Source organism: Acanthopagrus latus, chromosome 5 (assembly GCF_904848185.1).
Source record: "Acanthopagrus latus isolate v.2019 chromosome 5, fAcaLat1.1, whole genome shotgun sequence".
Taxonomy (NCBI): domain Eukaryota; kingdom Metazoa; phylum Chordata; class Actinopteri; order Spariformes; family Sparidae; genus Acanthopagrus; species Acanthopagrus latus.
The window spans coordinates 23,873,700-23,901,421 of NC_051043.1; the positions used below are offsets into that span (position 1 = coordinate 23,873,700).

A 27,722-nucleotide genomic window follows, 5' to 3' on the forward strand; every position below is an offset into this window, starting at 1 on the left:
TGGTTTGTGGCAATTAAATGACCCCTCCTACTCTTTTATGTAAACAACGAAGATATTGAGGAGATTGCTTTCCACAAATGACAAGAGGATTTTTTTCAATACATGATCTCACACCAAAACACTGCAGTGAATTATGAGGAGAATTTGACTTGCATTATCGACTTTAACCAGATCAAAAATCCATGACAAAAAGTCAAAGATATATTTTATTTTATTTAAAATGAAAGATCAAAGTTCATCTACATTCATAGAAGGGACAGAAAAAAGGACACATTCTCATCAGGGTTGTGAATTACTTTCTGACTGATGTTTAATGAAGGGGTGTTTGATTTAAACATGGCCACTGACATCCTTTAAAGCATGTAAATGTATTCATATTTTTGTGGCTCTGTTTTTTTATGCTTTTGATCTCTGTTTGCTTTTCAATTGACTGCTCACTGTGCAACAAATTGCCCTTTGGGCATTTATTTGAATGCCAAACATAAATTCTAGACCCGACTATATTAATTATATTGTTTGTTCTTGATTATCTTCATGTTGTATGTCTTAATAAATAAATGATAAGGGATAAATGATATGCAAAACATCATATTTCAATAATTTTGACAGTTATTGCTATGGGAAAATGATTCACGATTTTTGGTGTGAATGTTAATTTTTACATTTCCTTTTGTCTGTAAAATTATGAAATTGTGATTTTTACTTGGGTCTGTACCAAACAAGTATGATACCTTGTGTCTGGAGAATATGAATTGTAGGCCAGGGAATTTACAAAATGGTCTGCTGAAACACATTTTACCTTCATCAAAATATTGCAGCTCCTACAACTGTGATACTACACTTGACCCGGCTGTGATTTCAATAATATTTCAATCAATTGTTCAGCCCGATTCTTAAGGCTCGAACAACAGTGTGTACAAACATGCTCAGAGAGTATGAGCTCAGTCAACCATGAACATGTGTAAAGGCAACAGACAAAACTGATGAAAAGCTGTCTGCCATAGAATAACAGACAAAGACCTAAGGTGACCAGTCTGATTGTTGAACTCCATTGGGTTTTAACGCACAAAATGAAACACTGATTAAAGCCCTCTTGTGCCTTCTCACACGTCAACCTCAGAACTTGGTGTCACCAACTCTGAGCTTCAGAGGTGTGTGCCGGGGCAAGTCTTCAATTTGGTGAGACACAGATTGCAAAAGTGTTTTGCCCTCTTTCTCTCTATCCATTATTCATCCCTCCATCCCTCCATCCATCGTTCCTGGCTGTAGGCCATTTTTTCCCCAGTGGGACACTTCCATGCATAATGCAGCAGGGGCCCTATCATAGTCCTGTAATTGACATCCCTAGCCTAGCTAAGCTCATAGCTGGGACACCAGTAAAACAGCCCCACGAGACAGAGGGACGAGGAAAAAGATGATGAGAGGTGAGTGTGCACTGTATGTGTAAATGAGAGGTTGAGCACGAGAAGCAAAGTAAAGACAAAGATACAACTACTAGAGAGGAAAAATGGGGGGGAATATGAGAAAAGAGAAAAAAGGGAATCTAGAAAGTGAATTAAAGATTATCTGATTTATATTTAGTGAGAGACAGAGAATGTTCTCTGTCACTCGATGCAATGTGTTTTGCTCTTTCCCCTAGTGCAGTGTCAACTACCTGTCTTGGGTGTTGAATTTTCACACATTGTGCACATACCTGTATTCCCTTCACATAAACACGCAAAGAAACACATTTGAGACACACTGACAGGCAGGTGAGGAGATGGAAAAAAGACAAACAAAAAGACAAAGAGCACCCACACTACAACTTTGTCTTTTCTTTTCTTTCCAAGCAGAGGTTGAAGGGCTGGCCTTCCTAATGTCAGCTTACGGGAAGAAGCTTTGTCTCCTTCCCCTCCCTCTCATACAGAGTCTGTGGGCTATTTTAGACACAGGGGCCTATTTGACCAAACTCCTACCACCCTTCGTTCTTTTTTAACAAGTCTGACTTCAAATGTCTGGCATTCCAGGCTGGCTACAGATCAGCCCTCTGCTCCCAGACGGGGCCCCACAGGGCCAGGCCAAATGCCACTCCATGTAGGGCCTGATCACATGAACGGGGGCCAGGCCAGGGCCCCCAGAGAGCCGCCCCACCCGCATGCACTGCATCGCATCAGAGCCTGAAAAGAAATAGCCGAGGAGATATCAGAGGTCATCAGGAACAAGGTGGTGACTCCGCCACTCGAGACTGAAGAAAATGAGGCTTTGTAGTGCCGGCACATGACAAATAAGTGGCAGCTTTCAAGGTTAGACTGTAGTTTCTAGTTGCTGTCAAGTGCTTAATCTTAAAAGCCCATTCGTGCATACAGAGACAGCTGGCTCGAAGCAGGTCAAGTTTGTATGACACTGATGGGATCCACATGGGTCATAACCTGATGAGTTCAAGAATGCTTGTGCACACACAGGAAGATATACATGAAGACGCAAAGAGTGTATAAGGTGCAGGAATAACAGAGCGCCCGCATAAAGTGAGCAGAGAGTCACAGGCATAGACACGCACACACACCCACATACTTTCGGCAAATCTACTTTGAATCCGTATCAGCTGGGAAGTGATAGCAGATGTCTGATCCAACTTCTCTTAACAGTAAAACAATCCACAGTGCAGTTTGTTCCTTGTTTAGTACAGAGGCTAAAAACTGATGTCATGCCAGAGGAATGTTCTCGGGTGTGTGTTTGTCTGTGTGCAGGATGCTGGAGCAGTGATGCTGGAGCACAGATTTGAAACAGCATGGACTGTTATTTGTCTATAATGGTAAGGTATGCATGCTGTTGTATATCTGAGGCCAAACATTAAGAATTTTTATGTGAATGGAACATAACACTGACACATGAACAAGCAATTTGTAGTAACAAGGAAACTGGAAATCTAAACGTACACATGTAGATACCTAAAGACACAAACTATCACAGTTTCATGGAATTATGCCATCGGCAATTTCACGGCTATCGTAAAAAAAGGGTGTCTTCTGTGTTTTAACGGCTGCTAATGCAGTGCAGTATGAGTTCTTCTAGCAACATCAGGCCCCTGTCAATCAACAAAAGGGTGGTGTCGTAGTGATATTTATGTGACATAAACCACATTCCTGTGTCACTGTAGCTATTTGCATTCAAACCCCGTCACTCATCACACAGCACTCAGGACCCTCTTTTGGCTTCAACTACCGCCTAAATGAAAGAGAGGACAAAATCTATTTCACAGGATTATAATTTGAGACATTTTCGTGCCTGTGGGGTAATAAATAGACTAATTTTTTTTCCCTCTTATGTAATGTGAGAAAATGAGACAGTGACGAGATGGAAAGTGAGACCGCTCAGTACTGCACGGCTGTATAAGAAGTGTTTGACAGAATGAAAAAAAAAAAAAATGGATGAAGGCGAGATCGAGGTGAAATCAGCCAGTGAGCAGAGCTGTCTCTTCTGCAGAGGTTTCAGGCTGCCACCTGGCCTGCTTGTCAGACAAAAAGAGCTGATGAATATAGTGTGGGTGAAAGGTGTTTAATGTAAACACTTTTGTAACAACCCACTTACACAATAGCACAATAGATAATCACAGGAAAGATGTAAAGAGTGATTTTCACTTGACAGCTCTGATATGGGTAGAAGTATCAACAGGTATTAAGACATGAGGAGAAATGCTGCCAAAAAAGTGACTTGTAAATTAGAACACAAAATGGTCAAACCAACACTGTGTTAGTCCGTCTTTGGCTTCAAACATGGTTAACACTTTTTACAATATAATAATAGCTGAGCAGTATAGTTCTAGTCTGATGTCACACAAGTAGGACTAAAAACACTTGTTGTTAGGGACTACTTACAGCTGCAGATGTGGTACACTGGTGAGTATTTATGGTAGCAGGACAATATATGAGGCCTTGAATCAAAATAAACTCAGTGACCATGTACATCATCATAGTGGTGTGGCTCACTTGTGTGTTTTTAATAGTTTTTGGACAACAATGGAGCTCTACAGCACAGAGGAATGAGCTATAAAAGGCTTTGGCTACAAAGACAACTCCTAGCTCGTAGGATGAATTCATTCCTGGTTTTGGCCTTTTTATGAGATTTGTTGACAGTAAGTAAAAATAGAATATTAAGAAATGTATGGTTCAAATGTTACGAATATTTCAATGTCTAAAAGCTGCTAAAAACAAAACATTGTGCGGTGAAAGGCAGGAGTGCACTCCAGATGCGCTGAAACTCAGGAAAACAATGGTTTTGCTAGTAGCACATTTCTAGCTACGTGGCTCGTTGTGTTCTGCTGCTCATAGTCTGCAGACGTGCTAACAGCTCGGCGAGGCTGTCCTTAGAACTGTGCTATGCCAGCAGGGTCACAATGACAATACCAAAATACTTGGCAGGTATATTATTAAGCACGATCACCATCTTAGCTCTGCGTATAATCATGCTAATTTGCCAATTAAAGCTGCTATAATTGACATATCTTATTAAAGTGTTATATTCCAAGAGCTCATATCATTAATGCAACTTTGCCACTCAATGACATCACTGGACGCAATTTTTTAGATTACATGCAGCATCCTCTGGAGTCCTAAAAGGCTTTACACTACTTTTTACACATATGCAGTTATACTCACCGAGACCTGTGAACACACTTTAGATTGGTGGAGTTACCAATTTTCATGGTTACCCATAGAGAAATATTATTGGGTTCTTAAGTTTAATTGTCTGGAAATCATTGATAAAGCTATACAAAGCTTTCGCCAATCCATCTCATAGATGTCCAAATATTTCACAGGATACTTTTTAAGTTTGACCTGCAGGTGGCGCTACAGACAGAGTCTGGGGATGAGCAAAGTCATCAGGATTTATCCACTGAAAATAAATTTTTCCTTACAATAGTTGTTAGGATATGTTTTGAACAAATTATTGGATTGACCAACCGACAGTCAGACTGACAAATCAACACCACCACTCGTAGAACCAAACCACTGGCATGGCTAAAAACAGCCTTTTGTGAAAGTAACTGGTTGAACAGCATGGAGCACAGCTCTCTCCCCAAGGTAAAAAGCAAACCCAGACATCAGAAGCATTACCACTGAGCATTTCACAGCACTTTGCTTCAAATATCTCATTTTGGCCGGTTCAGCACAGAGGTCCCACGGACATTAAGCCGTCTGGCTTTGCACAGACAAATGAAATTACCCCCAGTTTCTAGGTTCCACTATCACACACACGCCCCAGGATGCACACCGTGACCAGCAGCAGCGTCCCCTGCACCATACAATGGACCCATCCATCACTCCAGGGAATGGGTCCTGTGGACTCATCCATTAGTTAGTAGAATGGGTGTGCAGTGACAGGCCTGTCTTGCCACAGCCTCTAATCCAGAGTTATGGCACAGTGTGTCTGTGTTACTGTTAAATGTAGTACTTTATGCCAGCTGTTGCCAGCAGGTTCACATCTGAGGGCGGTTTAAAGCAATGCACCATCACTCACAAGCCACTGATGACAATGGAAACATATATGACACTCAAAAAACAGCACAATATTAATCAATCCTAGCAATTGCTCATAAAATATTAAATTAAAAAAACATCATGCATGAAATGTTTCCTGATTATTTCCAATAAAAACGTGATGATTCCATGTTCCCATCTCCTGTCAAGCACAAGCAGTGCAAGAGTTAAAAGGTGGCTCCTTCAGTTGTGAGAAGGTACTGTAGAAGAGCAGGTAAACCTATACTGCTGATAGAGAAGGGAAGTTGAGAGGCCCAAGATAACTAGAAAGGAATGTTCCTGCAATAACAAAACACTTGCTAAACTGGACCCTGCTATCTGCTTTAAGGTCCGGACCAAGAAAAAGAGACAAGGAAACAAGAAAAGATGGATATTGGTGGCCAACGATTGTAAGCTTTGGAGCTGCTCTTTGCGTGTTCAGCAAGAGGCGAGCAGAGGAACAAGGAGAACAGTAGAAGAATAGAAATAAAGCTCACCTAAAAGTCTTAACTACTTGCAATCACTTTTAAAGTGTGCACAGGCCACTCCCCCTCTTTCTGTCCAGGTGCAGGCATGCAGAGCTGCCTTTTCAACTCTTTTGTGTGGCTTCAGAAGAGGGGGAGATCCACTCAAGGTGGGAAGAAAGAAACACCTCATCCTTGACTATTTGATTAACAGCTGTCTCCCATGCCAGAAAATCTGACCCCCCACATCCCGCCCTCCCCGCACTGAACCCCCCCACTCTCTCCTGAAAGAGCAGGTCTGTGTCGCACACTTCTAGGGTTACTTCGCGGATCAAACTGGAGAGGAGAGCAGAAAAGCAAGAAATCCACAGAGACATCAGAAGGATGAGGGGAGGACAAGCAGTGGGAGGATTAGGAGAGAAATGGAGCAAGGAGCAAGAGAGAAAAAGGGGACAACACAGGTCAACAAGGAGGAGGCAAGAGGTGCAATTCAGTAAGGGGGTAACAAAAAGTGAGGAGGAATCAAGGCCAGTGAGGCGAAAGAGTGAGAGTCATGTTAGAAACTGGGGCAGGTTAAGATTAACATCTAATCTCTCTAATTTACATTTTGTGGTCAGCTATTATATTTCATTTAACTTCCATTTAAGATGGTAATAAGCACCAAGGCCTTTCCCAAAGTTAATGATTTTTCCTTAATGATCAACTTTATCTTTTAAATGATGTTTGTTCTGCATGATTTATTTCATTAATGTGGAATGATTTGTAAAGTACACACATTTTAATTTGTGTTTCCTCAATTACAAGGAACTACTACTTTCACTTCTTTTTGGTAGGCCATAAAAAGTAAACGAAACATCAGTAAATAGTGGAATCAACCTATGTTTTCTACTTTCTTTATATTTTCTTAACATTAATATAAAAGTTGTATTTATTTCAAGTTTTAAGTTTCTTTTTCAGACTTCATAACTTGAAGTCTTTTGGCTCGAAATGATGGGTTGAATGAGCATGAATGTACTGTGAGTTCAATCCATTAATCATAACAATTTTATGAAAAAAAACTGACTGACTGAAAATTTAAGGGGAAATCAAATTTGATTGTACTATTTGTCAGTGTGACTGAACAGTTAATATCGTTAGTTTATTGAACTAGTTTTCTCAAGATTATTTATAGCATACATGACACAGTTGAAAATTAGCTGTCATCAAATTCATGTTTTGTTGTCTAAAGAACGAGCTAATAACAATAACTGGCAAACATGTATGTCTCACTCTTTCTTAATTTTCTTGAATAAGAAAGGTTGCTGTTTTTAAGTAAGATCGACGTAAATCTTCTCTTTTGCAGGAGCATCTTCTATGTACGGATAACATAAAGTAATAACAACTTCTGTATTTAAATGAATGAAACCCAGCGTCTCTGTGGATCATTGGAAACCAGTCATAAAACTTGCATGCCTTGGGGAAATGGTCGGCAGTAATGTGATTAATGGGTTAAAACATGCAAAACCACGGGTCTGGTCCTATTAAAGATGAAAAAGAGCTCAGGTGGCATGCTAAAAGAGCTCAAGGGCAGCGGGGGATTATCCTGCAGGGTACTAACCCCCCCTCCGTACTTCAGCTCCCTACTTCCTCCCAACAGGGACCAATGGCCAATGTAGCTTCCTGCTAGCCCATAAACAAACAATGCAGTCAACTGAAGTCAGGCTGAAAATCCTCCAGTGCCACTTAGAGAGGTCAAGAGGTATACACCAGTCATAATTTTTACCTTGTGCCTGTGACAGTTATATGGCTGCCTAGTTTTGGCTGTACTGCAAACGGAACAAGCAGTTTAAGCACTTGATCCCCTTTCTCCCTATATCTTCAGGCAGGCACCTTCTATGAGGTGAGAGTGGGAAAAAAGAATAAAACTGAAAGGTTACATCAGGGGAAACTGCGTCAAGAGTTCGAGAAGGAAAAAAACTATTTTGGCAATAAGCCTGTTTGTGCAATGTGTTTGTGTTATTCCCCTTGCAATGAGACGTGCTGAGAGACTGATGTGTTCAGGCATGTGTGTGGGTTCATCAGAGCCCACCATCAAGTGGTGTGGGGCGGCTCTCCCTTCCCCGTCCACAAGAACCCCAACAGAAATAATTGCACGCTAATCTGGCTCAACTAAAAGTGTTGAGAACCAAAATTTCAAAAACATGTTACTTTTGAAAAGTTCTCCAACAGAGGAAAACAGCAGATAACATGCAAGGACAAATGATCTGTGCTGCATTCCTCTGACGTCATCCCTTCGCACTAAAAACACATCCTTACACCATTATTTGAACAAAACACTCATTCATTGAAACACAAGCACAGGAATCCGCCTGTCTACAGCGTAGCGAAACAAAAACCACATCACCCACACGACTAAAAGGCACGTTTCAACACTTGTGTCATTTCTTGAACAAAATTGCGGGGAAATCACCGCTTTCTCAGGGACGTCAGACGTGTCTTCATCTGAGCACGCTGCAGACCCAGTGATGTCTGATTAGTCCTGCATACGCTTTGGGACACAGACCTCAGCTTCAAAGGGCGAGAGGAAATGCCATGCCCTTCCTGTCACTCCGAGTCGGAACCAAATGACGTGGTTGAGATGCAATGAGGAGATTATGTATCCAGATTAAACAGAAAGAAAAGAAAATAGTGTGAGCTAAGGCTCAACACAAAATAAAGGCGCAACTGTAAAACTACACGTACAAACAGATTACTAATTATTAATGTTCAGGAAATGGTGGGAGGTCTGACCATGACTGTTTGGAACCGGCTTTAGTTCTTTTCCCATACTCTTCGATCTCTCGGGACAATGAGTCCCCTTAAACGGACTACAAATGGAAGCAACTTTAAGGGATTCCTCAACTATGTTCACCGACTGCAACTCTTTCATCCCGCGTTCGTTTTCTCCTATCTGAGACACCTCTCCATTGCTCTTCCATACTCCTCTGTCAATGTTTAACCATTCCGTGTTTATCTTCCTCTCCCCTATCTACTCCTGGATGTCCTAAAAGTTGTACAGAGGACACACAGCAGGGCTTCCACATTATGCTGGCGTGTCAAAAGGAACAGAAAGAGACAGAAAAGAAAGTGTACACTGAGAAAGAAGAAAGAGAAGATATTGTTTGTTATACAATACGCCTGTTGCAGGCTAATATGCGTCTGTTGATAACTTGGACTGCAGAAGAACTCTTGGAGCCAAAGTAGAACACGCGGATTATGTTAAAATATAACAGATTGATGCTCTCATTGTTCCATAAAATAAACAAATATCAGTCATGTTAAATCTTATGAAGTGCTGACTAGCTTCATTCCCTGGAAGCTACATTTGCGTAAGCCTAGTATCCTTTGTTGGTGTGTAGTGTGTGTGTGTGTGTGTGTGTGTGTGTGTGTGTGTGTGTGTGTGTGTGTGTGTGTGTGTGTGTGTGTGTGTGTGTGTGCGTCTGCATCTATGTGTGTGTGTGTGTGTGTGTGTGTATCATAACGTCCTATGGGTGCACAGTGTTAACTTGAATGCAGACCTGCCCTTACTTGACTCCTTAATCTTCAGTTTCCTGCCCTCCCTCTCCGTATCTCAGTATAAAAACTTCACGCCACTGTGAATCCTCCCGTTTCGCCTCCGCCCTCCCTCCGTTCTCTGTATCACACCACAACAGATTCATGCCTCCTTGCCACAGCTCTGTGTCTCATAGCCCCTCCACTCCTGCTGTTTCCACCAGGGCACTGCACAAAAAACTGCTTTTGGCTTCATCCCAAGCACTGGGGCCCACATACCTCCCAATCTCTAGATTAAATAGCGCCAGTCTCTGAAGTCCTTCCAGAAGCTAATGGCTTTTGTTGCTGGGAATAATCCACACATCCTCTCCCACATCCTGGGGGTCCGCTGGCCTGTCATGAACCCCGCCTTTACCCTCTTTGTCTCTTTCTCATCTCCATCTCAATCTTCCATTTGGGTTGACCTCGCCGCCTTCCTATGGCACAGGCTCGTGGTTAAGTGCAGAGGCATGCAGGACCAAACCACCCGCACCGATAGTGGATGCAGTGAGTTGACATTGGGTTGAGACCCATGCAGAGTTTTATAGGGAGTCAGTGCAGGTGCTGTCTGAAGCTTAATGAAGGCCCTAAATCTCTTCCCTGTCATCTGCAGCTAACTGGAGTCTAAGCAGCTGGGGCAAGAGGGATAAGTGCCTGGGAGTTATCCTCATAAGGGAACGAAAACATCCGTCAGGCAACAGCCACAGCAGAACAGCCTCTCTGTTAACACTTGATGTCCATTCAAAATAAATACAGCAGGGAGACAGATTTTTCACAAGATGAGGGAAAAAGTTTTTCCGTAGATCAAAAGAGCGCTCTGTATTTTGGGTGAAGTAGTCAAAATAAGTATGCAAAGTTAAGAACTAGATCCAGACTGTGGCCCTCTTGTCGCTCTCTGTCCTTCAAAAAATCACTGATTGAGACCACTCTTGGCTACGACCTCAGAAATTCACGCAGAATACATATTCAGGTATGAGCTCATATCCTGTCTGGGGTGCTTTTCTCCAGGGAGGTCGCCGAGGGAGAGGGAAAAAAGGCAGACAGAGAGAAAGAGAGACTGTGGTTGCAAACCGCAGACAACTGGGACAACGTTCACTGACCACCCCAATCAGTTTACTTTATCAACACAATCTAAAAAAGGCCGGTCATTGACAGTCTTTATTTGGCATCAATTTCCAATTTTTATTTCCTTTCTATTGCTACCGGCTGGCTCTCAGTCATATCTACAGGCCCTCAACATGCCAGCTGAGAAAATATAAAACTTGATTTCCAGAGAAAAACTCCCACTATCGTAGAATGCTAGAGGCCAGGACTTGAGAGCTATCGACCGTACCAAGAAGTGGAGGGGACAAAGAAAGACGGCAAACGCAGGGGGCTTGGAGATTTAGGGATATCATGAGGGCAAAGAGAAAAACAGAATGTCGGGAGTGGAAACGAGAAAAATAGGACACATTGAGGGGTGAAGAAGAAGTGACAGAAGCAGGACATTACTGATTCTCAGGATAGAAAACAGGAGAGAGTAAGGTAATAACAGGGGGATAAATATGGAACAGGACTGGAGGGGCAAAAAATCTAGAGGTGAACATGGATAGAACAAAGACGTACACAGAGAATTATCTATAGTGCGTAGGACAGTGAATCTGTCAGCCTGTGGCTTTTAGCCCACCCGTCTGGCCCCAGACCTCCACTCATACTGCACACAAACATAGATACATAAATACACACAGGTCCAACGCGGAGCAGAAAGCCTGCAGACCACCTGAAGCCTCTGGTGGAACAGAGATACAACACAGCAGGCTATTGACAGACTCGCTGAGTTAGTGATGCTGTGCCCAGACAAGGGGTTAGCCACCTCTCTCATCAAAGGGCTGGGGTTTGGGGTTAGGGGTTTGGTGTCTTTAAGGGTAGGTTAAATGAACTAAAGAAAAAGGAAGCTGGAGGAGGGAGAAATACAACTTGACTGACTTGGCTGAGAGCATCAACTTCATAGCTGTAGTGTTATATGATTAATAAATCTAAATAAGACATAAACAGGTTAAGATGAGATGTGTTGCAAATTCATTACAGAAAGTGAGCTGTTTGGAATGGAAAAAGAGATGATGGTCTTGGACAGAGGATGGCAGAAGGGAGGAGTACCATTTTGGAAAAGGGATGAATGGATTGAAGGATTAGAAAAAGTGATGAAAAGTAGAGGGTTAATGACGGGCCAATTAAAGAAGATAGAAACAGTGTATGGAAAAGGGTTTAAGTGGAGGTTGTAGATTCTTTTGTCTGCCAACTCTTGTCTGCGACATTTTGTCTGGCTTTAATAGAGTGCTGCTTGAGTATCTTAACGTTAATTTTCTTGCTAAAAAAATTTATTTAACAGAGGCAGGACAGAAGATTAATTCCGCAGGCTAATTTTGAAAGTGGTAATGTTAGTAAAAAAAAAAATAAGAAAAGGAGGCATGACAGGTGACTGACTGAATATGGAGGGAGTTACGGTTCATCTCTTTAATTCTTTAATAAAAGACATCCGATGTGAAAGATCACCACAAAGAAAATGAGACAGAGTGAGTGGGGTTTGAAATGGGAAGAATGTCATTAATCATGAAACCCAGACAACCAAACCAGAAGCAGCAGGATGAAGTTATGAGATTTTTTTTTTTTTCTAGTGCTGGCTGTAGCTTTCTCATGTGGCAAATCATTGATGTTCTGTTTCTTTACAACGTGTATCGTCCAGATATTGGCCTGACTACAGTTAAAATACTAAGTTATGCCTGCAGAACTTTAAAGCAACTTTATTCATTTTTTTTAATTAACAGTTGGTCACTATTTTGTAAAGAATAGAAGTTTTTAATGTACTGACATCAGTGATGGAGAGTTTGAGCATTGTTTGTATCTTTGCTTTGGGATTTTTACAGCTCATAACTTAACTGTTTTGGTTCACTCTCATTGCATGCATTGTTTCCAGACGCATCAGGCATTTTTCCTCAAACAAAGCTCTAAGAGCCCACTGAACACGAACTACAATCACCCAATTGACTGTTACCAGTTGTTGAGCTTACAAGAGCATTGAATGGTTTTAAACAAGATAAAGGGAGTTAATATAAGAGACCCATTAAATGAACTGAGGTAAACAAAACTCCAGATATATCTAATATGTTGCTCTGTTTCTGTGTTGTTTTCATAACCAGTTTCTGCTGCCCCCGAAGGGTACAAAGAACAGTTACTGTGGGTTTAAAAATTCAGCAAACACTCTATAGTGTTTAATCCTTGCACGCCTGATAAGCAAAATACCTCCATCCAGGATGTTCTTTACACACAAATTTTTTAACTTTCAAGCCAGGTCACTGGTCACCAGTATGTTGCCCAATCTACACCTTCCTCTTTCCACTAAAAGACCTGGGTGTCATTACCTGGCCATGCCCAGACTGGAGAACCCTGCTGGGACGATGAGAACATCAAGGCGGGAAAAGGGGTGAACGCCCAGAACAGTGTGGGCTGCTGCCAAACATCGAGGCAGCAGCTTGAGGACTGTCTGTAAAAGAAAAGCAACAAGTTTCAAACCAACTGACGGCTTTACCTTTTCAAGTAGTACTTGAATCAAATGTTTGTATATTGAAGGATGGTAGGACACAGTACACATAATGAATACACATAATGAGTACGCATTTGCTTTTCAACTTCAGCTGAATGAATATTCATAAATGTAGTTAGAAATTTCAACTTTAGAGCATAAGGAATTGTTTGAGTGGTCCTCTTGTGATACAGTCTCAGTTTTTGTCATATTTTGCCGAGAGACAGCCGTTCTAAACATCTGGAATACTGATACAAGCGTTTTACTGAGAGTAAACGTCCATTCTGATAATATGGAATAAAATTAGCTCAAGTCTCAGTGGCTCTTTGTCAAAACTCCACCTGGGCCTTGTGCAGCAAGCAGACGGGGCCAAACACACGGTGTGGAATCACCCGCTGGGACCTCGCCGACCGCTCAGTAAATCGGCAAGGGTAGTCGCCATGGGAACAAGAGATGCCGTCATCCACCATGCCTGAATAATCAGTTACAGAGAGCCCCTCGTCCTCAAGGGAAGAGTAACAGAATGCAGAGTCTGTGCGGGTGGTCTGGTCTCCTCTGTGGTAGATTAAAATAGGGAGGAAGAAGTTTATTCCGAGGTTAATAACAACAATTTAATTAATTTTCATATTGAAAGAATATACAGATCTTGAGTTGGTGAACCAAATACGGCACAGCGTGTCCCTCTCCCTGTGCTAAGCATGGAAAGGAAAGCAGTGGAAATATGGAATATATACGTCACAATGGCAAACCACAGCGATCCCAAAAATATCTAGGTGCCGACATGCAATCTCATTCACTCTAAATCCAATATCCAGCACTAACTCCATCCTCGGCATCAGAACCGTTCCAAAGGCTTCGGGCCGCGTCCAAGTTTCCTTCGAGTCATTCACTGAAAATAAAGGCCTTCCTTGTAGCGAGAGATTCCTGGGGCCTGCAGCAGGCTACAGCTGGGCTGCTGCTGGAGGAAAACCATGAGGGGAGGAGAAGGATTACTGGAAACCATGGGCAGACCTGCCAACCTGCTGGCCAGTAGAGAGGGAGACCCCAGCCCAACCCTGCCTTAGCAAGCAAACGCTCTCTAATGCCCCAACCTCCACTCTATATCCTGAACCTCTTTAAATTTATGTCAACTTTAGTTTTTTTTGGTCTTGGATCATTTCTGCTGGGCAGTGTACTATTGTGCAAGCTCTAATGTACTTGTCATAAAACCTGATTAAGTGCTGCACCCTATCCATCACCCAAACCTCACCTACACCATTTTTGGTATGGCGAAAGGAAAGTTTCACCATGGAATGCTGAAGGGCCAGACGTGGGTTAATAACAGTCTGGAGAAGAAAAGAACACAGGAAAAATAATAAAATACCTGCCAGTCTGGAATGGAGTGCCCTTTACTACGTCCCCGGTGGAGCTTCCAAGTCCAAGCTCAGCCTCAGTCCGTTCCCCAGGTCCAGCCCCAGGTTTGGCTGTCCTACCAAGATCCGTCCTGTCCCTCACCCCTTCCTCCAGTTCTGGGGGAATTTCTGCTGTCACTTGGCGCCAGTGGCCCACTGCCAAGGTGAATGTGGAGGCTGGCATGGGCATAGTGACGTAGTAATTCCACATTAAATAAGCTACTGAGAGTAAAGGAAGGGGGGGACAGAAAGGACAAAAATGTCAAAGGTAAGAACTCGGCCCCTTGATAGACTTTTGGGTACACCTTATACAAGCCGGTCTCAGACTCTGATGTTGTTGCTTTTGAAAAGGCCAGATCTGTATTCTGCCACATCCTGGCTGACTGATTTAACGTCTTCCTTGTTAGAAAAGGTGAAATATTCCTCAAGAGGTTCATCTGCCAATAGATGATTTCTGCAAGAGATGATGGCCTATTATCTCAAATGTAAATACTCTCTCCTCTCTGGACCCCATCTGAATTCTCAATGCATCCATTCTTTGAAGCACCTTGAACATCCCTCCCTATTTTACTTCATTTAATTTACTTATAAATGTGTCTTGACTTGACTTACCCTCTATGAGTGTGTGTGTTTTATTTTTTCTATTCAGAGTTTAGTATCGATTCATTTTCTTCTTTCTCTGGCTACATTTCCATCTCTGGCTCTAGTCTGGGTTAAGCTGAGGGATTCATGGTGTTGACATGCTATTTTATTTTTCTGTTTTAACACACCAAAAAAGGGTAACGTGTTTTTCCTACACAGATTTGTACCTTGTATCTGAAATGTGTAACAGTTTCCAATAAAGTTTAGTTAAGATAACAAAGAGAGAACTGAGACAAATTAAGAAAGGGTTCAACCAAGTCCCATAAATGCATCTGTTTCATGCTATTTTAACGGAAACAGCTGTGCAAGAAGCTCGGCCAAATGCAGTTAACAATTGGTTAAGTAAACAAGCCTAAATAGATTTATAACCAAGCATTTCATGCCAACTCAATACTTGATATTACAGACAGATTTGCTCAAGAAGTATCTCGGTCCAATACTCAGCCCCACATACAATTCAGTAAAATGCACTTGAATTATTGAATGAACAGTCAACAAACAAAAAGAAGCATTTTCTTAACAAGGGTGTAAAGATGAAAGGTGTCGTGTGCCAGTATGCTTACGTGTGTGCCCGTCCTCAAAAGGTACAGCCTGCTCCTCCCCACTCATCAAAACCACACACTCACTGGGGGCCCGTACTGTCGCCTGCCATGTTGACATGGCAACAGGCGGCTCCTGGCAGGGGAAGAGGGCTCGATTGTTGATGGGAGAGCCGGCAGTGTAAACACACACCCTGGAAGGGTAAACAATGGTAAACTATAAACAACCCCTCATTTCAATACTCAAAGGATTCACCAAGTGCACACGCACACACACTATGAGCATCCACACACAGAGCAGACTACACCAGCCTAAGGCATGTTTGTGTGAATTAATGAATGAGAATTATTCTATTCTTACATGGCAAGCTCAGAATATTACACTGTAATTCGAGGAGCAGAAATCTGAGCAGATGTTCTGCCAGTTGCCAGTTTTAAAATCTCTAAAAAGGAATCTAGTCGTACTATGAAACCACTGTTCTATGGAATGATGATTCTGATCCATTTGCTCCTGAGACAAACCTGTTGTCCTGGTCTTTGGTCCATCTCACAGAGCCTCCTGTTGGCCTCGTCTCATAGCAGATCCTGAGGACGCGAGGAAACTCCAGAGGTGACGCGACCCCTTTCTTCCTCACCTGCAAACTCCATCGGTCTCTATAAAAATGCAGTGAGCTGCCATCTTGAGCACCAGGGGCCTGACTACACGATGAAAAGAGCTGGTGCTTCTGCCTCCATCGACTAGAGGCCATAGAGATAAGGTTCTGAGTAAATGCTGCTTGTAAGTTCACTGAACCTGCCTCTGACCTTTCTGGTGAGAGGCCAGACGTGGCTGACACAGAGGTGACGTCCACCTCTTCGACCTTTGAAACATCAAGTTCACAACAGTCCAGCACCAAAGTGAAATCATCCTCACTGGTGGTTTCCCACAAATGCGAAGACTGAATATTTCCAGTTTCAGATGCAACTTCAGCTCTGTGTCTTTCTCCAGCTCCAAACATCTCCTCCATCCTTGTTGGGAGCCTTTTTGCACCCTTCTCCACTTTATCCTTATCCTCGAGTGTACCTCTGGCCCTTTCCTGAGACTGTCCAGCTTCTAAAGTCCCAGCTCCAGGTCCAACATCATCCTCAGCCTTACCTCCAGAGCAAGGCTCCAGGAACAGAATGACACTACCACTGATGACCTTTCTGCCAAAATGAACAGTCAAGTCGAGCACATAATGTCTGACAAGTATGTGGTTAGTATTGGCTCGGAGTGGAAGGTCATCCGTGTCAGGGTTCAGGTCCCCGTCTGGCTCCATGTCACACAAACAACATCAGAGGATGGCTACCCCTTGGAGACAAAACCAAAAATAGAGCTTTATTTATCTATGTTTTTTTTTTATTCCTCACAGGATAACCGAGTTTAAGACAAAACTATGAGATGATATTCTACAGCCTCCTGTGGGCTGAAGTACATATTTTTTCCTGCAAATAAAGTGTTGCTCGACTTTAACTCAGACTTAAGAGTCAAACTCCCTCTGTTGACACATGCCACGAATGTTTCCAAACAGGGAAACAGCTAAGTGATGCCATTTTGATTTGTGTTATGAGAGCAGTAATAGCAAAGCGCCTCAGCCCCAGCCAGCAACAGGGAGAGCTAAATGTCTGCAGTAGCCTACTTTGAATTAAAAGCTCTCCTGCAGTCCATGAGAGTTTGTGCCGTCACAATCCCTCCTTTTAGCCTGCTTGGGGCACGGAGGAGGCTTGGCAAGACAGAGGTGCAATTACCATTTACAGCAGGAAATCCTCAGAGGTTATTCAGTGCAGGAGTGCATTCATAAAAGTATGAGCCCCCCTAAAAACAGGGAGATATAACTTCAGTGATGAGAAGAGGCAGGAAAGCCATAACACCTTAAATTTACTGTAAGAGGTTGGATGAAAACATCCATCTCCCACCTATACGCCCTGAGGTGAGTAACACACACGTGTGACTATTTCCAGTCCATTTCTGCATATAGTTAGAATTCAACAACAAAAGAGTGGCTCAAGAAAGCTTTTAAATGGGTTACAAAGGGCTGAGGGGAATTAATGTAGAGATTAAACAGATAAAGGTCATTAACTTACTGAAAGATCCCAGTGACAGGTCAGGGCGCATACTGTGTCCTTGCAGGCAAAACAGGTAAGAGCTTGCCATGGACCAGAGAGAGGATCATACACACAGCAGCAGCTTAAGGTCAGACTTCATCTTTGTTTGACTTTTATTACAGGCTATGGGGCAAGAGCAGAAATTCACATAAACTTCCAAGTGATGTTTCACGCACACTGAAGTCGTGTGACAAGTCAGGACACATTAAAGACCACACAAACCGACGAGTCGCCTCCGGTTTTAAACGTTACGCTCGTGTAACGTTTGCTAACCGACCGTTAGTTTGTCGTGAGAGAGTTCGGGCTAACTTTTCCATCACAAGTCTGCTCTCTCTGTCATTTTTTCAAAACAACACGCACGAAACTAAAGCAGCGCTACGGCCAGAAATAAACCAGCTCCACTGAAGCTGACGGTGTGTTTAACGACAATGTCAGAAACAACTGTGTGTAATGTACACCGCCGGGTACGTCTGTGACCGCTAGCACTCGCTTGTTGTGAATGAAATCTCCCACCAACCTGCTGTATCCAGGCTGCATCCTGCTTGTCGACGTCGCGGGGTGATGACGTCATGCAGACGCGACAGCTGCAGATTGTAGTTTTTCTTCCGCCTGGTTCTTCCCGCCTTTTTTGTGTACTTTTGTTTATTTGTGTTCCCGGATTTATTGTGGTAAACATTCAACAGATTTGTTTGTATTGATGATTAAGTTTGGTCTGTATTTGTAACAGGGGGGGGAAGAAAAAAAAAAAACATTTCAAAAAATACATATTGTTTGATTAACACCCTGAGTTCAGCTGGGGGTATCAACAAAGTTTTTTGTTTGTTTGTTTGTTTGTTTGTTTGTTTTTTGTTTAAAAATAGATTAAAAAGTGTAACAATCAAATTTAAATCAGAAAACTGTAACCCTTAAATGTGGATAAAATATGTACAAATATTAATTTAATCACCAAGGAGGTTGTGTTCACCCGTGTCCTTTTCTTTGGTGCTTGGTTTGTCAACAGGATTACACAAAAACTACAGTACAGATTTGTACAAAACCTGAATGGAGGATGGGTTTCAGCCAGGAATGGAGCCTATCAACTTTTGGTGTCAATCCAGACAAAACAATGAATCAAGGAAGGTTTTGTCACTTTCTTTTACATTGTAAATAGGGTATTTTTCAATGTTTTCAGTAATTTCTCAAGGGATAATGCAAGGATGCAAAAATAAATAAATAAATAAATCTGGCCTACTCAAGTGGTATCTTTAAGCAGGTACAAAAGGAGACCTCGGGTTTGGGTATACGCTCTACTGAGTGCCATTCTAGTTAATTAATTACAAAGAATGAAGTGATGTAATAATAATGATAATAATAATAATAGATTTAACAGGTCTTTTAAAATGTAACCAGTTTAAGTCAAAGTTAAAAACAGTCATTAAACACAGCCACGACAAATGTGCATATATTAAGTTTTATTCAGGTGCTTCAACAGCATCGTTTGCATGATGAGTTAGAATTCAACATTTAATAAAACACAAGTATGAACATAAAAAATGATGGATAAAGAACCATGAACGCAGTCTCCAGTGGCTGAATGCCACTAAAATATCTTATAATAAGAACTCTCAGCAATATTTCTTGCATGTATTAAAAAAATAGGTATACATTTAATTTCTCACAATTAATACACACGCTGTATAACTTTCATCTTATTTAGCCACTTTCAAAACATTCAACAGTTCATAAATAAGAGATGTACCTGGAAACAGAGAGGATGTGAGTATTAATAATGTACTAAAAAAAATGTATACCCACTTTTGAAATGCCAAGCACATTTACATTACTGAAATACAGTACGAGCTGCAACAGAACACCAATGAATTGAGCTGTCTCATGGATGTCAAATAAAATCAGATTGTCACTGTTTAACACTGCAAAGCAGCAGTAAATGTCTCCTCTGGAATGTATTCTGAAATACGGAGTAAACATAATTCACACAGCAAAGCACCGCTGTGTGGAGTGACTTCTCAAAATATTGCATCTCTAGTTAAGTATCTCAGTCCCTAGGTATGCAAGGAATTAAATTTGGCACTGTGTGTATCGTCGATCTATTTACAAACAGGTACAGGAAACGACTGCAGACATACACAAATTGTTACAGTACACTCAGTCACTGAATCCTGCCTACAAGCTAATATCATCATTGCTATTATTTATTGTCTAAAAATACATTTCCGTAAAATAAAATGCAAAATATTTTTTTCATACCTTTGTAAACATGTTTGTAATTATCTGATGTGACACCTCGGCTATATTCAAAATGCGGATTTTAGACATAAGCCGTGTGTAATCTGTCGGTCTGCCTCCTGTGAAACTCACATCAAACTCAAGTTAGACTCTTTGATAGCTACGTGGCCAGGTGCTGCATGTCTAACAATAATGAGACAAGAATGGCCGTAAGAGTAAAAAAAAAAAAAAAAAAAAAAACTTAGAAAAATTGCGTCTATTTTTCCAGTGCACAAATCCATCCGTACTTTTGCTTCTCTAACTGGCACATGTCACGCACAGATGTCCGGAGTGGAATTTCAAAGGTCCTTTTCGCAACGAAGCAGACTTGTCTATGATCACAGAGTACAAAGTGACTTCAGTATGGCACCAAAATCTTCTACTCCGAAGAATATCTAAGTGAACACACATCCATTCACACATTTACATACACGCAGGACACTAGCAGTATTGGCACACGTATGGGCCCTGGGCCGGCAAGGGACCTCAGAGAGGAACTGCTTCTAAACCAACCCAGTGGAAATGTTTGCAGCATCATTAGGACTTGCAGTTATCTAAAAAAAAAAAAAAGAAAAATCCACAGAGCCGAAAGCATCTGAAGACTTTACAGTGAAATGCTCAATAAGCTACACTTCGCTTTAGATTCCTGCCTCCCTATTGCTATGTGCTCACTCTCCTTTCACCTCCTGTAACCAACAAACCGTGAAATCATAAAAGTGGACGTGCAGCAGACGTTTTTTAACACTGCTGGACTGTTCAGAAACTGTGAGTCGTCCATTGTAGACACAATGTGGTACTCCAGCGCAGGGAAATGCGGGATTATAACCAGGAGTTCCTCTCCTCATCCTCTCAGTTCCTCTCCTGGTTGTGTGACAGCCTCCTCTTCCTCTCCGTATAGCTCTCTCTCTCTCTCTCTCTCTCTCTCTCTCTCTCTCCCTCTCTCTCTCAGGCGAGTCGTGGCATCTCAGGGGTTTTCCTCCTGAGTTCTGCGGAAACTTAGACGTTTGAAGGAATCCCTGTGAGAGGGAGAGGACGGTGGGTGAGGGAAGAGGGGGAGAAGATGGAAACAAAAGACAAGGAATGATGTGATGATCATTATCAGGAGGAGGAGTTACAGTTTAAGGCAGGTAGAGTTGAGATGTCAGGTGTCAAGTGTCTTGTAATATGGTGAATGGCGTCTCTGTCTCAGCCCCCCAAATACTTGTTTCTGCACTATGCATCTTCAGTGTGAGTGTAGGATCAGTGTTACATACATGTTTACTTCAAGATGCAAGTTTTCAACTGTTATGACATACTGAGCTTTGTTTGTAGTTAGCAGCAACATAACGCCTGACAAAGGTTTACAGACCTGAGATTTGTGTTCATGACAGTGATGTTGCACTCAGAAACTGTGGGGGTTGCCACATCACACAAAATACCAATTTCTACATAATGTAACATTATGGTCATAAGATATACATGTTCGATCATGAAAGCACTTCTCGGCCAACACAGAGCCGGTTCCTCTCAAGTTCTTGTGGCATATTTCGAACTGTTCGGCAATTCTAGCAAAAACGACATTAAATTTTCTTCACCTGAAGTGGGAAGCTTGACAGCATCAGTAGGCATGCCATATTCTACAGCACACTTATTCAGCTACTGTTTAAAAAAGGGTCAAATGGTAAATGGACTTGCGTTTCTGTGACACTTTTCCAGTCTACTGACTGCTCAAAGTGCTTTACACCACATGTCACATTCACACATATAATATTCAAAAACTGATGAAAGAGGCTGCCATGCAAGGTGCCGAGCTGCTCATCAGGAGCAAGACTCTCAAGAGTGCTTCGACGTGCAGCCGGGGGAGCCCGGTATTCGAACCAACAACCCTCCCATTACTGGACGTCCCGCTCTACCTCCTATGGGGCTGAACTTTTGCACTTTTTATTTCATTTGTTTTCCCTCGCTTTGTTTATTAGGTTTTCAACTGCAAAAGGATCATTATATGTACAAAAGCGCATGAAAAAAAAACAATGTACCCTTTTAATATTAGGAGTTAGTTGTCAGTTTGAGTCTCATAAATTCCCTCCGCTTAAACAGCCTGGGTCAAAACATTTTAATAAAATAGGAGTGTTTTTGTGCTTAGCAGCAGACATTACGAATGAATGAGCTTAAAAAGCCTACTGACAAAATAACTAAAGGGCCGGAATGAGGTCATTGAAGGGACAAATTCTGCCCACTGGCAGCCAGTTGAACAGGTCTGTTCTATAGGTCGGAAAGAAAGGTTGGAGAGGACACTTTGTTTTGCACATAATGGTCTTCTACATCTCCTTATCATTCATGGTTAGTTGGTTCATTCTTGCTTTTTGGGTGAGAAGAAATATCCGTAATAGCAGAACAAAAGCTCACAGGTAATCAATGTGATCCACCATCTTGCCAGCGTTTTACTTTCTATTGTACATACTGCAACGGCCTCCGCTGAACACGCATCCTTGACAACACTGGTTTCACAAGATAGCACCAAGAATTCTGAACAGAACCCACTCAAGAACCTAATTGTGTGGAAGAGGGCTATCAGTGAGCGAGGCGTCTTTAGTAATACATGGTTGCAATTTGGCCCTGGCACTGGTCCAACACTCAATCTGTGTCCTGTGGCTCCACTTCAGCTTTCAATATTGGTAGAGGTGACACGGACAGAGTGAACGGATCTCTGCTCAATTCCATTTGTTCTCACTTTCCTTTGCAATCATACGGAGTGATGAAAAGATCAATGATGTGTCTCTTGTCCAAGCAGTATTGGCTGTTTGACCCGGTGGGCCTGTTTACCTGTTCTCCAGCCGTGGCCTGATGATGGGTTTATACAGCTCGGGAATCTTCCTCTCCAGCATCGGCCTCAGGCTCTCTCTCAGGCGGTTGTAGTTCTTCTTCAGCTCCTGCTGGTACTCTTTCTGGTCCAATGTGATCAGGTGCTTGTTCTTCTCAACGGCCTCACCACACCTGCAGGACAGCGAGCAGAGCGGTGGTTGTAATAAGTTTTATGTAATATTGCATTTTCTTAAATGACATTGTGTGTGAGTTGAATGTACTCCTTGACCTTCTTTGAGGTAATAAACTCAAACTGAAGTGCAGCCTCGACGGTGCTTCTATGCAAACCAATCTTGCGGTAATCCTCTCCATGTCCTCAAGCCCTCCGAAATGCACTGCACTGTTTCATGCTAACAACATCCTGTACCTACTTGACATAAATTGGACTCCTTTGCATGAGAGAAGTCCAAATGAATTAACAATGTACTTGACTGCAAGGAACTCCTATATGCCTATTAGACTTTTCCAAGTACCGCAGCTAGAATGTGAGCTAAACTGCGAATGACCCACAAGGCTGTCTCGAAACGCAGTTAGAAGGAGCGGCAGAGGTACAACTCCAAATCACTAAATGACTAACGAATGAAAAGGGAAAATGCCTCAAGGTAAAGGAGAGCGCCGCAGGATCGGAGCTGAACAAAGAGCAGACAGCAGGTATGGGGTCCCTCCGCAGTTCTCTATCATGACATGTATAATGGCCAACATACAGAGCAGCCTGCAGGAAATCAGAGAGACTTGGGTGATTGCTAGCACATGTCGGGGTTTATCTCTTAGCTTTTTAATGAGGGTAATATGGAAACTGCAATTGTTGTGTAACAGTGTACAGTAAATACTCTGGGCGAAGAGCATTAAGGACAGCTCACAAGGGGAAAACATCTACTGATGTGTTGCCCTCTATCTGACGGCTTGGTTTGGAAAGAATGTTTCATCATTTAGATATCTAAATAAAGCAGTCGTATTTGCAACATGGCCTCCTGGTTTTCCAAGCTGAATTTAAAAACAACAACCTATTGTCATCTCATGTCAGTTCCTGGAGCTAGATAATCCGAAATCCAACACCCCAAACATTCCTCACTTTACACCTAAAATTCCAAGACAAGATGTTTTTAAGATGCCAAACAAGTTAGATTAAAGGTGCAATATGTAAGAAATTTGGTTTAAAACATTAAAAAATAAAAAATGTCAGTTTTGACATTATGACGTCTTCGTATTTTATTGCAGAGACAGCTACTGAAGTTAGCGTGCTAACCAGCTAGCCCCAGTACTTTCCAGTCTAAAGCACCTATGTCAACAGTGTAAGCAACAGCATTCTTAGATTGTTCTAAGCTCCTAGCCCAGACCACCTGAAGCTCCTCTCTCCCACAGAAAACACTGCTCCTGAAACGCCCCGTCAGTAGTCTCGCCTTTAATTCCGTGACTTTGTGACATCACTCTATGTCACAGAGTCACACATTTGCATAATTTATGACTTGCAGCTAGTTTGGCACTTAATAATTCAGCCCAGCTTCTCGGTTGTTGTCAGTGGTGCTGGGTCAGGCATGTTTGAGCTGACCAATCAAAGGAGACTACGTGTGCTGGAAGAGACAGGAGCTAGAAAAAGGGGCATTTGAGATGGAGGGGGAATGAAGAGCTGGACAGAATGAGAAAACGGATGTGTTTTTTGAGCGCTCGTGGATGTAAACCTATTCTAGTAGTCTGTCTTCTTTAATAATTCCAGGCTAATCATAGTGGAAAGCCAACAAAATAGTTTTAACTTTAGATATGAGTAGAAATGTACGCACAAAACTGTTCATTGCAAAGAACCATATATCTGCAGTATCATGTTACATATATAGTGCATCTATAAACAGTAATGAGTAAGCACTTAAAAAGCAGTATGTGTTGCACAGTGCGCCTGATGTTTCCAGTGGGGTGAAACAACACTGTCAAGAAGATTGGCATACAAAGGGTCAAGTGCCAGCTCACCTTGAATTAGGATCGAAAATAAACCCCTCTGAAATTACAGTAAATATTTGCCGACCTGCTTGTAGCAATCAAGGTGGCTGGAATGTGACATGGGGGTTAGAAAATGAAAACCACCTTTTGGAGTCAAACAGAACGTGCCATGAGAGGAGGGGACATAAATACGACGACACACATCTCTGGCACAAAAAAAAAATCAGCATATCCTCAGACACACTGCTGTGGGGAGGGTTGGTTGAAATTACGTTCTCAATGTAATTAAAATATAATGAAACTCTTGGGAACAATAAACCTTTGCAATTCCAGAAAAAAAAAGTGATAGTGATACTATGAGGAGGAATATCTTCCACCGTCGAACGGCAAATGAAAAAATATCCACCGTCACAACGGGTTGTATTATTTCCTTTTACTGTACCTGTTAGGTTTCTTTAACTACCACTTGGTATGCAATTTGGAGGAGCTTATCTCTTCCATCGCTTCATCTTGACTGACTCTCTGCTTTAACAGCAGGATATCAGTCTCCTTCAGTCACACTCTGCAACTCTCTTTTATCTTCTTACACTGACACCAGATTGGTGTATACATAGAGCATCCCGGAGAAGACTCTCACTCCTTCTGAGCCTCACAAAGACATAGAATTTTCTCCTTAGAAATCTCTTTGAAGTATCGATTTATACTTCCACCTACTGAGCCACTGCCAGCCACCAGGAACAATAGAGAGGAGCAGAAATGCAAATTCAAGTAAAATAGTTGGTGAACTACATGAGCTTCATGGCTCGCTGGGAAAGTTCTTGTTTTTCTGGATTCTTGCGGTGTTGCTCCTCATTTTTGCATGACTTTGGTGCAGTGCGTATAGTCCGCCAGGTGGTGTTGCTTTGATCGCATCTTACCTCATTATAAACTCTTTGAAACACAGGCGCAGCTTATTGTGGTGACGGAAGAGCTTCGGGTCCGCTGGGATCTCATTCAGGAAGACCTGCGCCACCTCCAATGGGCCCTACAACGGAGGGAGAGGAGGGCGGGGAGAGGAGGGAAGGGACAAAAAACAAAGACACAGAGTTAGGGAGACAAAGACAGAGAGAGCACGAACAGAGCGGAGGAAGGAAAGAGAGGAGGTAAGAGAGGAAGCATTTGAGAGTGTATGCACAAAGGAGGGATGAGAATGCCCCTCATTCAGACGAGGGGAAATGGCTTCCTAGCTGAATGCCTAATGCGGTGAAGGGGGCCGAGAGAGCCGGACTGGAACATGAGGAAGATATCAGATCAGAGCCATGATTAGCTTCCTGCATGGCTAATGTCACTACTAACCCAGCATACACACGCCATTTGGCTCCCATTTGCCCAGTAAGAGATCTTGTTATCCCAACTTATATTCATCATAAAACCACAGCGCGCTCGCACAGCGTCTGCATCACGACAGGCACAGTTAAACAGCTCTGATTAGCATCATAAACGCATCGGGCCTCAGTCCTCGGCCTGAGCCGCGGACCCACACGCAGAAGCCCGGCCTCCTGCCGCTGATTACAGTCAAGAGTTATGTGTTTACGGAGCTGCTGAGCATTAGCCTTGTGTATACAACCATCAGGTTGGAGCAAGGGACCTGTCAGATTAGACGCTGGAAGATAAAGCATAGGGGAAGCGAGCGGAGGCGCTGTAGCTAGCTTCATCATTACTCCAACATTCACCATGCTGGCAGGACCTGGAAGCTATCAGATCAAAGAGACCTCCGGTTCAGCGTGCCGTGCGGCGGAGACATGAAAGGAAGAGGGACCATGAATTGACGTTTTAACTAAATCAGGGGAAAAGCAAAGGAAGGATTAGGGTTATGGATGGGGTGAAGGCTTTGATGTGTGATCTCTGTCATGTCTCCCACCTGCACTCTGCGACTACAATGGGAACTGGAAATGTGATAAGATAAATAAAGGGTAAATTATTCTGGTTTATTTTCCCCATGCACATTAAGAAGAAACACTCAGGGGGGACAAAAAGGGGGGGGGCACGTATGACACAAAGAGCAATGATTCTGAGAGAGCAGCCATCATTTGGTTAAACATGAAGTAAGTGATCATTTCAGCTATAATAGGAGCTGACAGAAGTGTAAAATAGAAGCAGAGCGTCCCCCCCCACCTCCCCCTCCTCTTTTCTTACCTGGTTAACAGTGGCGCCCACAGATCCTTGAAGCAGCATCTGTAGCATCTTGGCATCCGGCTGCTCTCTGTGTGTGGCGACTGCTAGCTCTCTAGTCTTCTTCTGCATGTCCTCGATGGCCACCTCAATGGGAGTCAGGTCAAACTGGAAACCGAAAAAAAAAAAAGGTACATGTTTGCCGCTGCAGACAACAAGCAACATATCTGATGAAAGCGGTCTTCAAGGTCACAACGTGCTCTCACCTCCTCTTTCTGGATGACATTGATGCGAGTCTTGACGTAGGGGAAGGCATGCATGGTGGTGAGGATGGTCTTCCTCTTGTACTGCTCGTTGAGTTCACCCCGGGGGCGCCCGCTCTTGGTGAATGGCGTGGTGTACATGAAACGCCGCAGGTTGAAGTTCTTCTCAAAGTTTGTCATCCGGTCTTTCATCTCGTAGTCATCGAAGAAGGGCTCCACGTAGGTGATCTGGATGTATGCCTGGTGAGGAGCGGTGGAGTTTACCGTTTGATTCTTGCAACGCAGCAGACATATATCTTAAAAATGCATTTTCTATGTGTATATTTTAAAAGTGTGTTTGTTCCAGCATACATTTAAATTGGCATGTTCTGTACATAGTCTACACACTGTAGCCATGCCATGTATCAGGTGACGAGCATTAATAATGGTGACATGTCACAACTTTCTCTGCCTGTTACCATGAAGTACAGATTATCTGCATTATTTGATACATTTCATATTTCATAT

General features: G+C 42.6%; 2 protein-coding genes across 12 annotated transcripts in view; both read right to left on the reverse strand.

Moving 5' to 3' along the window:
* Positions 1–18,360, reverse strand: part of LOC119019843 (aminopeptidase O (putative)) — a 76,421-nt gene extending 58,061 nt beyond the window's left edge. For 3 of the 9 annotated variants that reach the window (XM_037098759.1, XM_037098766.1, XM_037098767.1), the window contains exons 1-6: positions 17,743–18,270; positions 16,162–16,969; positions 15,664–15,833; positions 14,431–14,680; positions 13,409–13,622; positions 12,907–13,028 (exon numbers count right to left, since the gene is read on the reverse strand). In XM_037098759.1, coding sequence (XP_036954654.1) covers positions 12,907–13,028; positions 13,409–13,622; positions 14,431–14,680; positions 15,664–15,833; positions 16,162–16,937 — 1,532 coding nt within the window. In that variant the 5' untranslated portion in view covers positions 16,938–16,969; positions 17,743–18,270. The other 6 variants (XM_037098760.1, XM_037098761.1, XM_037098762.1 and 3 more) reach the window with 6 other exon arrangements.
* An 837-nt stretch (positions 18,361–19,197) lies between these two features.
* dock8 (dedicator of cytokinesis 8) overlaps positions 19,198–27,722 on the reverse strand; it is a 61,198-nt gene continuing 52,673 nt past the window's right edge. For all 3 annotated transcript variants that reach the window (XM_037098269.1, XM_037098271.1, XM_037098270.1), the window contains 5 exons: positions 27,219–27,455; positions 26,977–27,120; positions 25,719–25,825; positions 22,831–23,001; positions 19,198–21,044 (listed from right to left, as the gene is read on the reverse strand). In XM_037098269.1, coding sequence (XP_036954164.1) covers positions 20,993–21,044; positions 22,831–23,001; positions 25,719–25,825; positions 26,977–27,120; positions 27,219–27,455 — 711 coding nt within the window. In that variant the 3' untranslated portion in view covers positions 19,198–20,992. The remainder of the gene's footprint in view (positions 21,045–22,830; positions 23,002–25,718; positions 25,826–26,976; positions 27,121–27,218; positions 27,456–27,722) is intronic.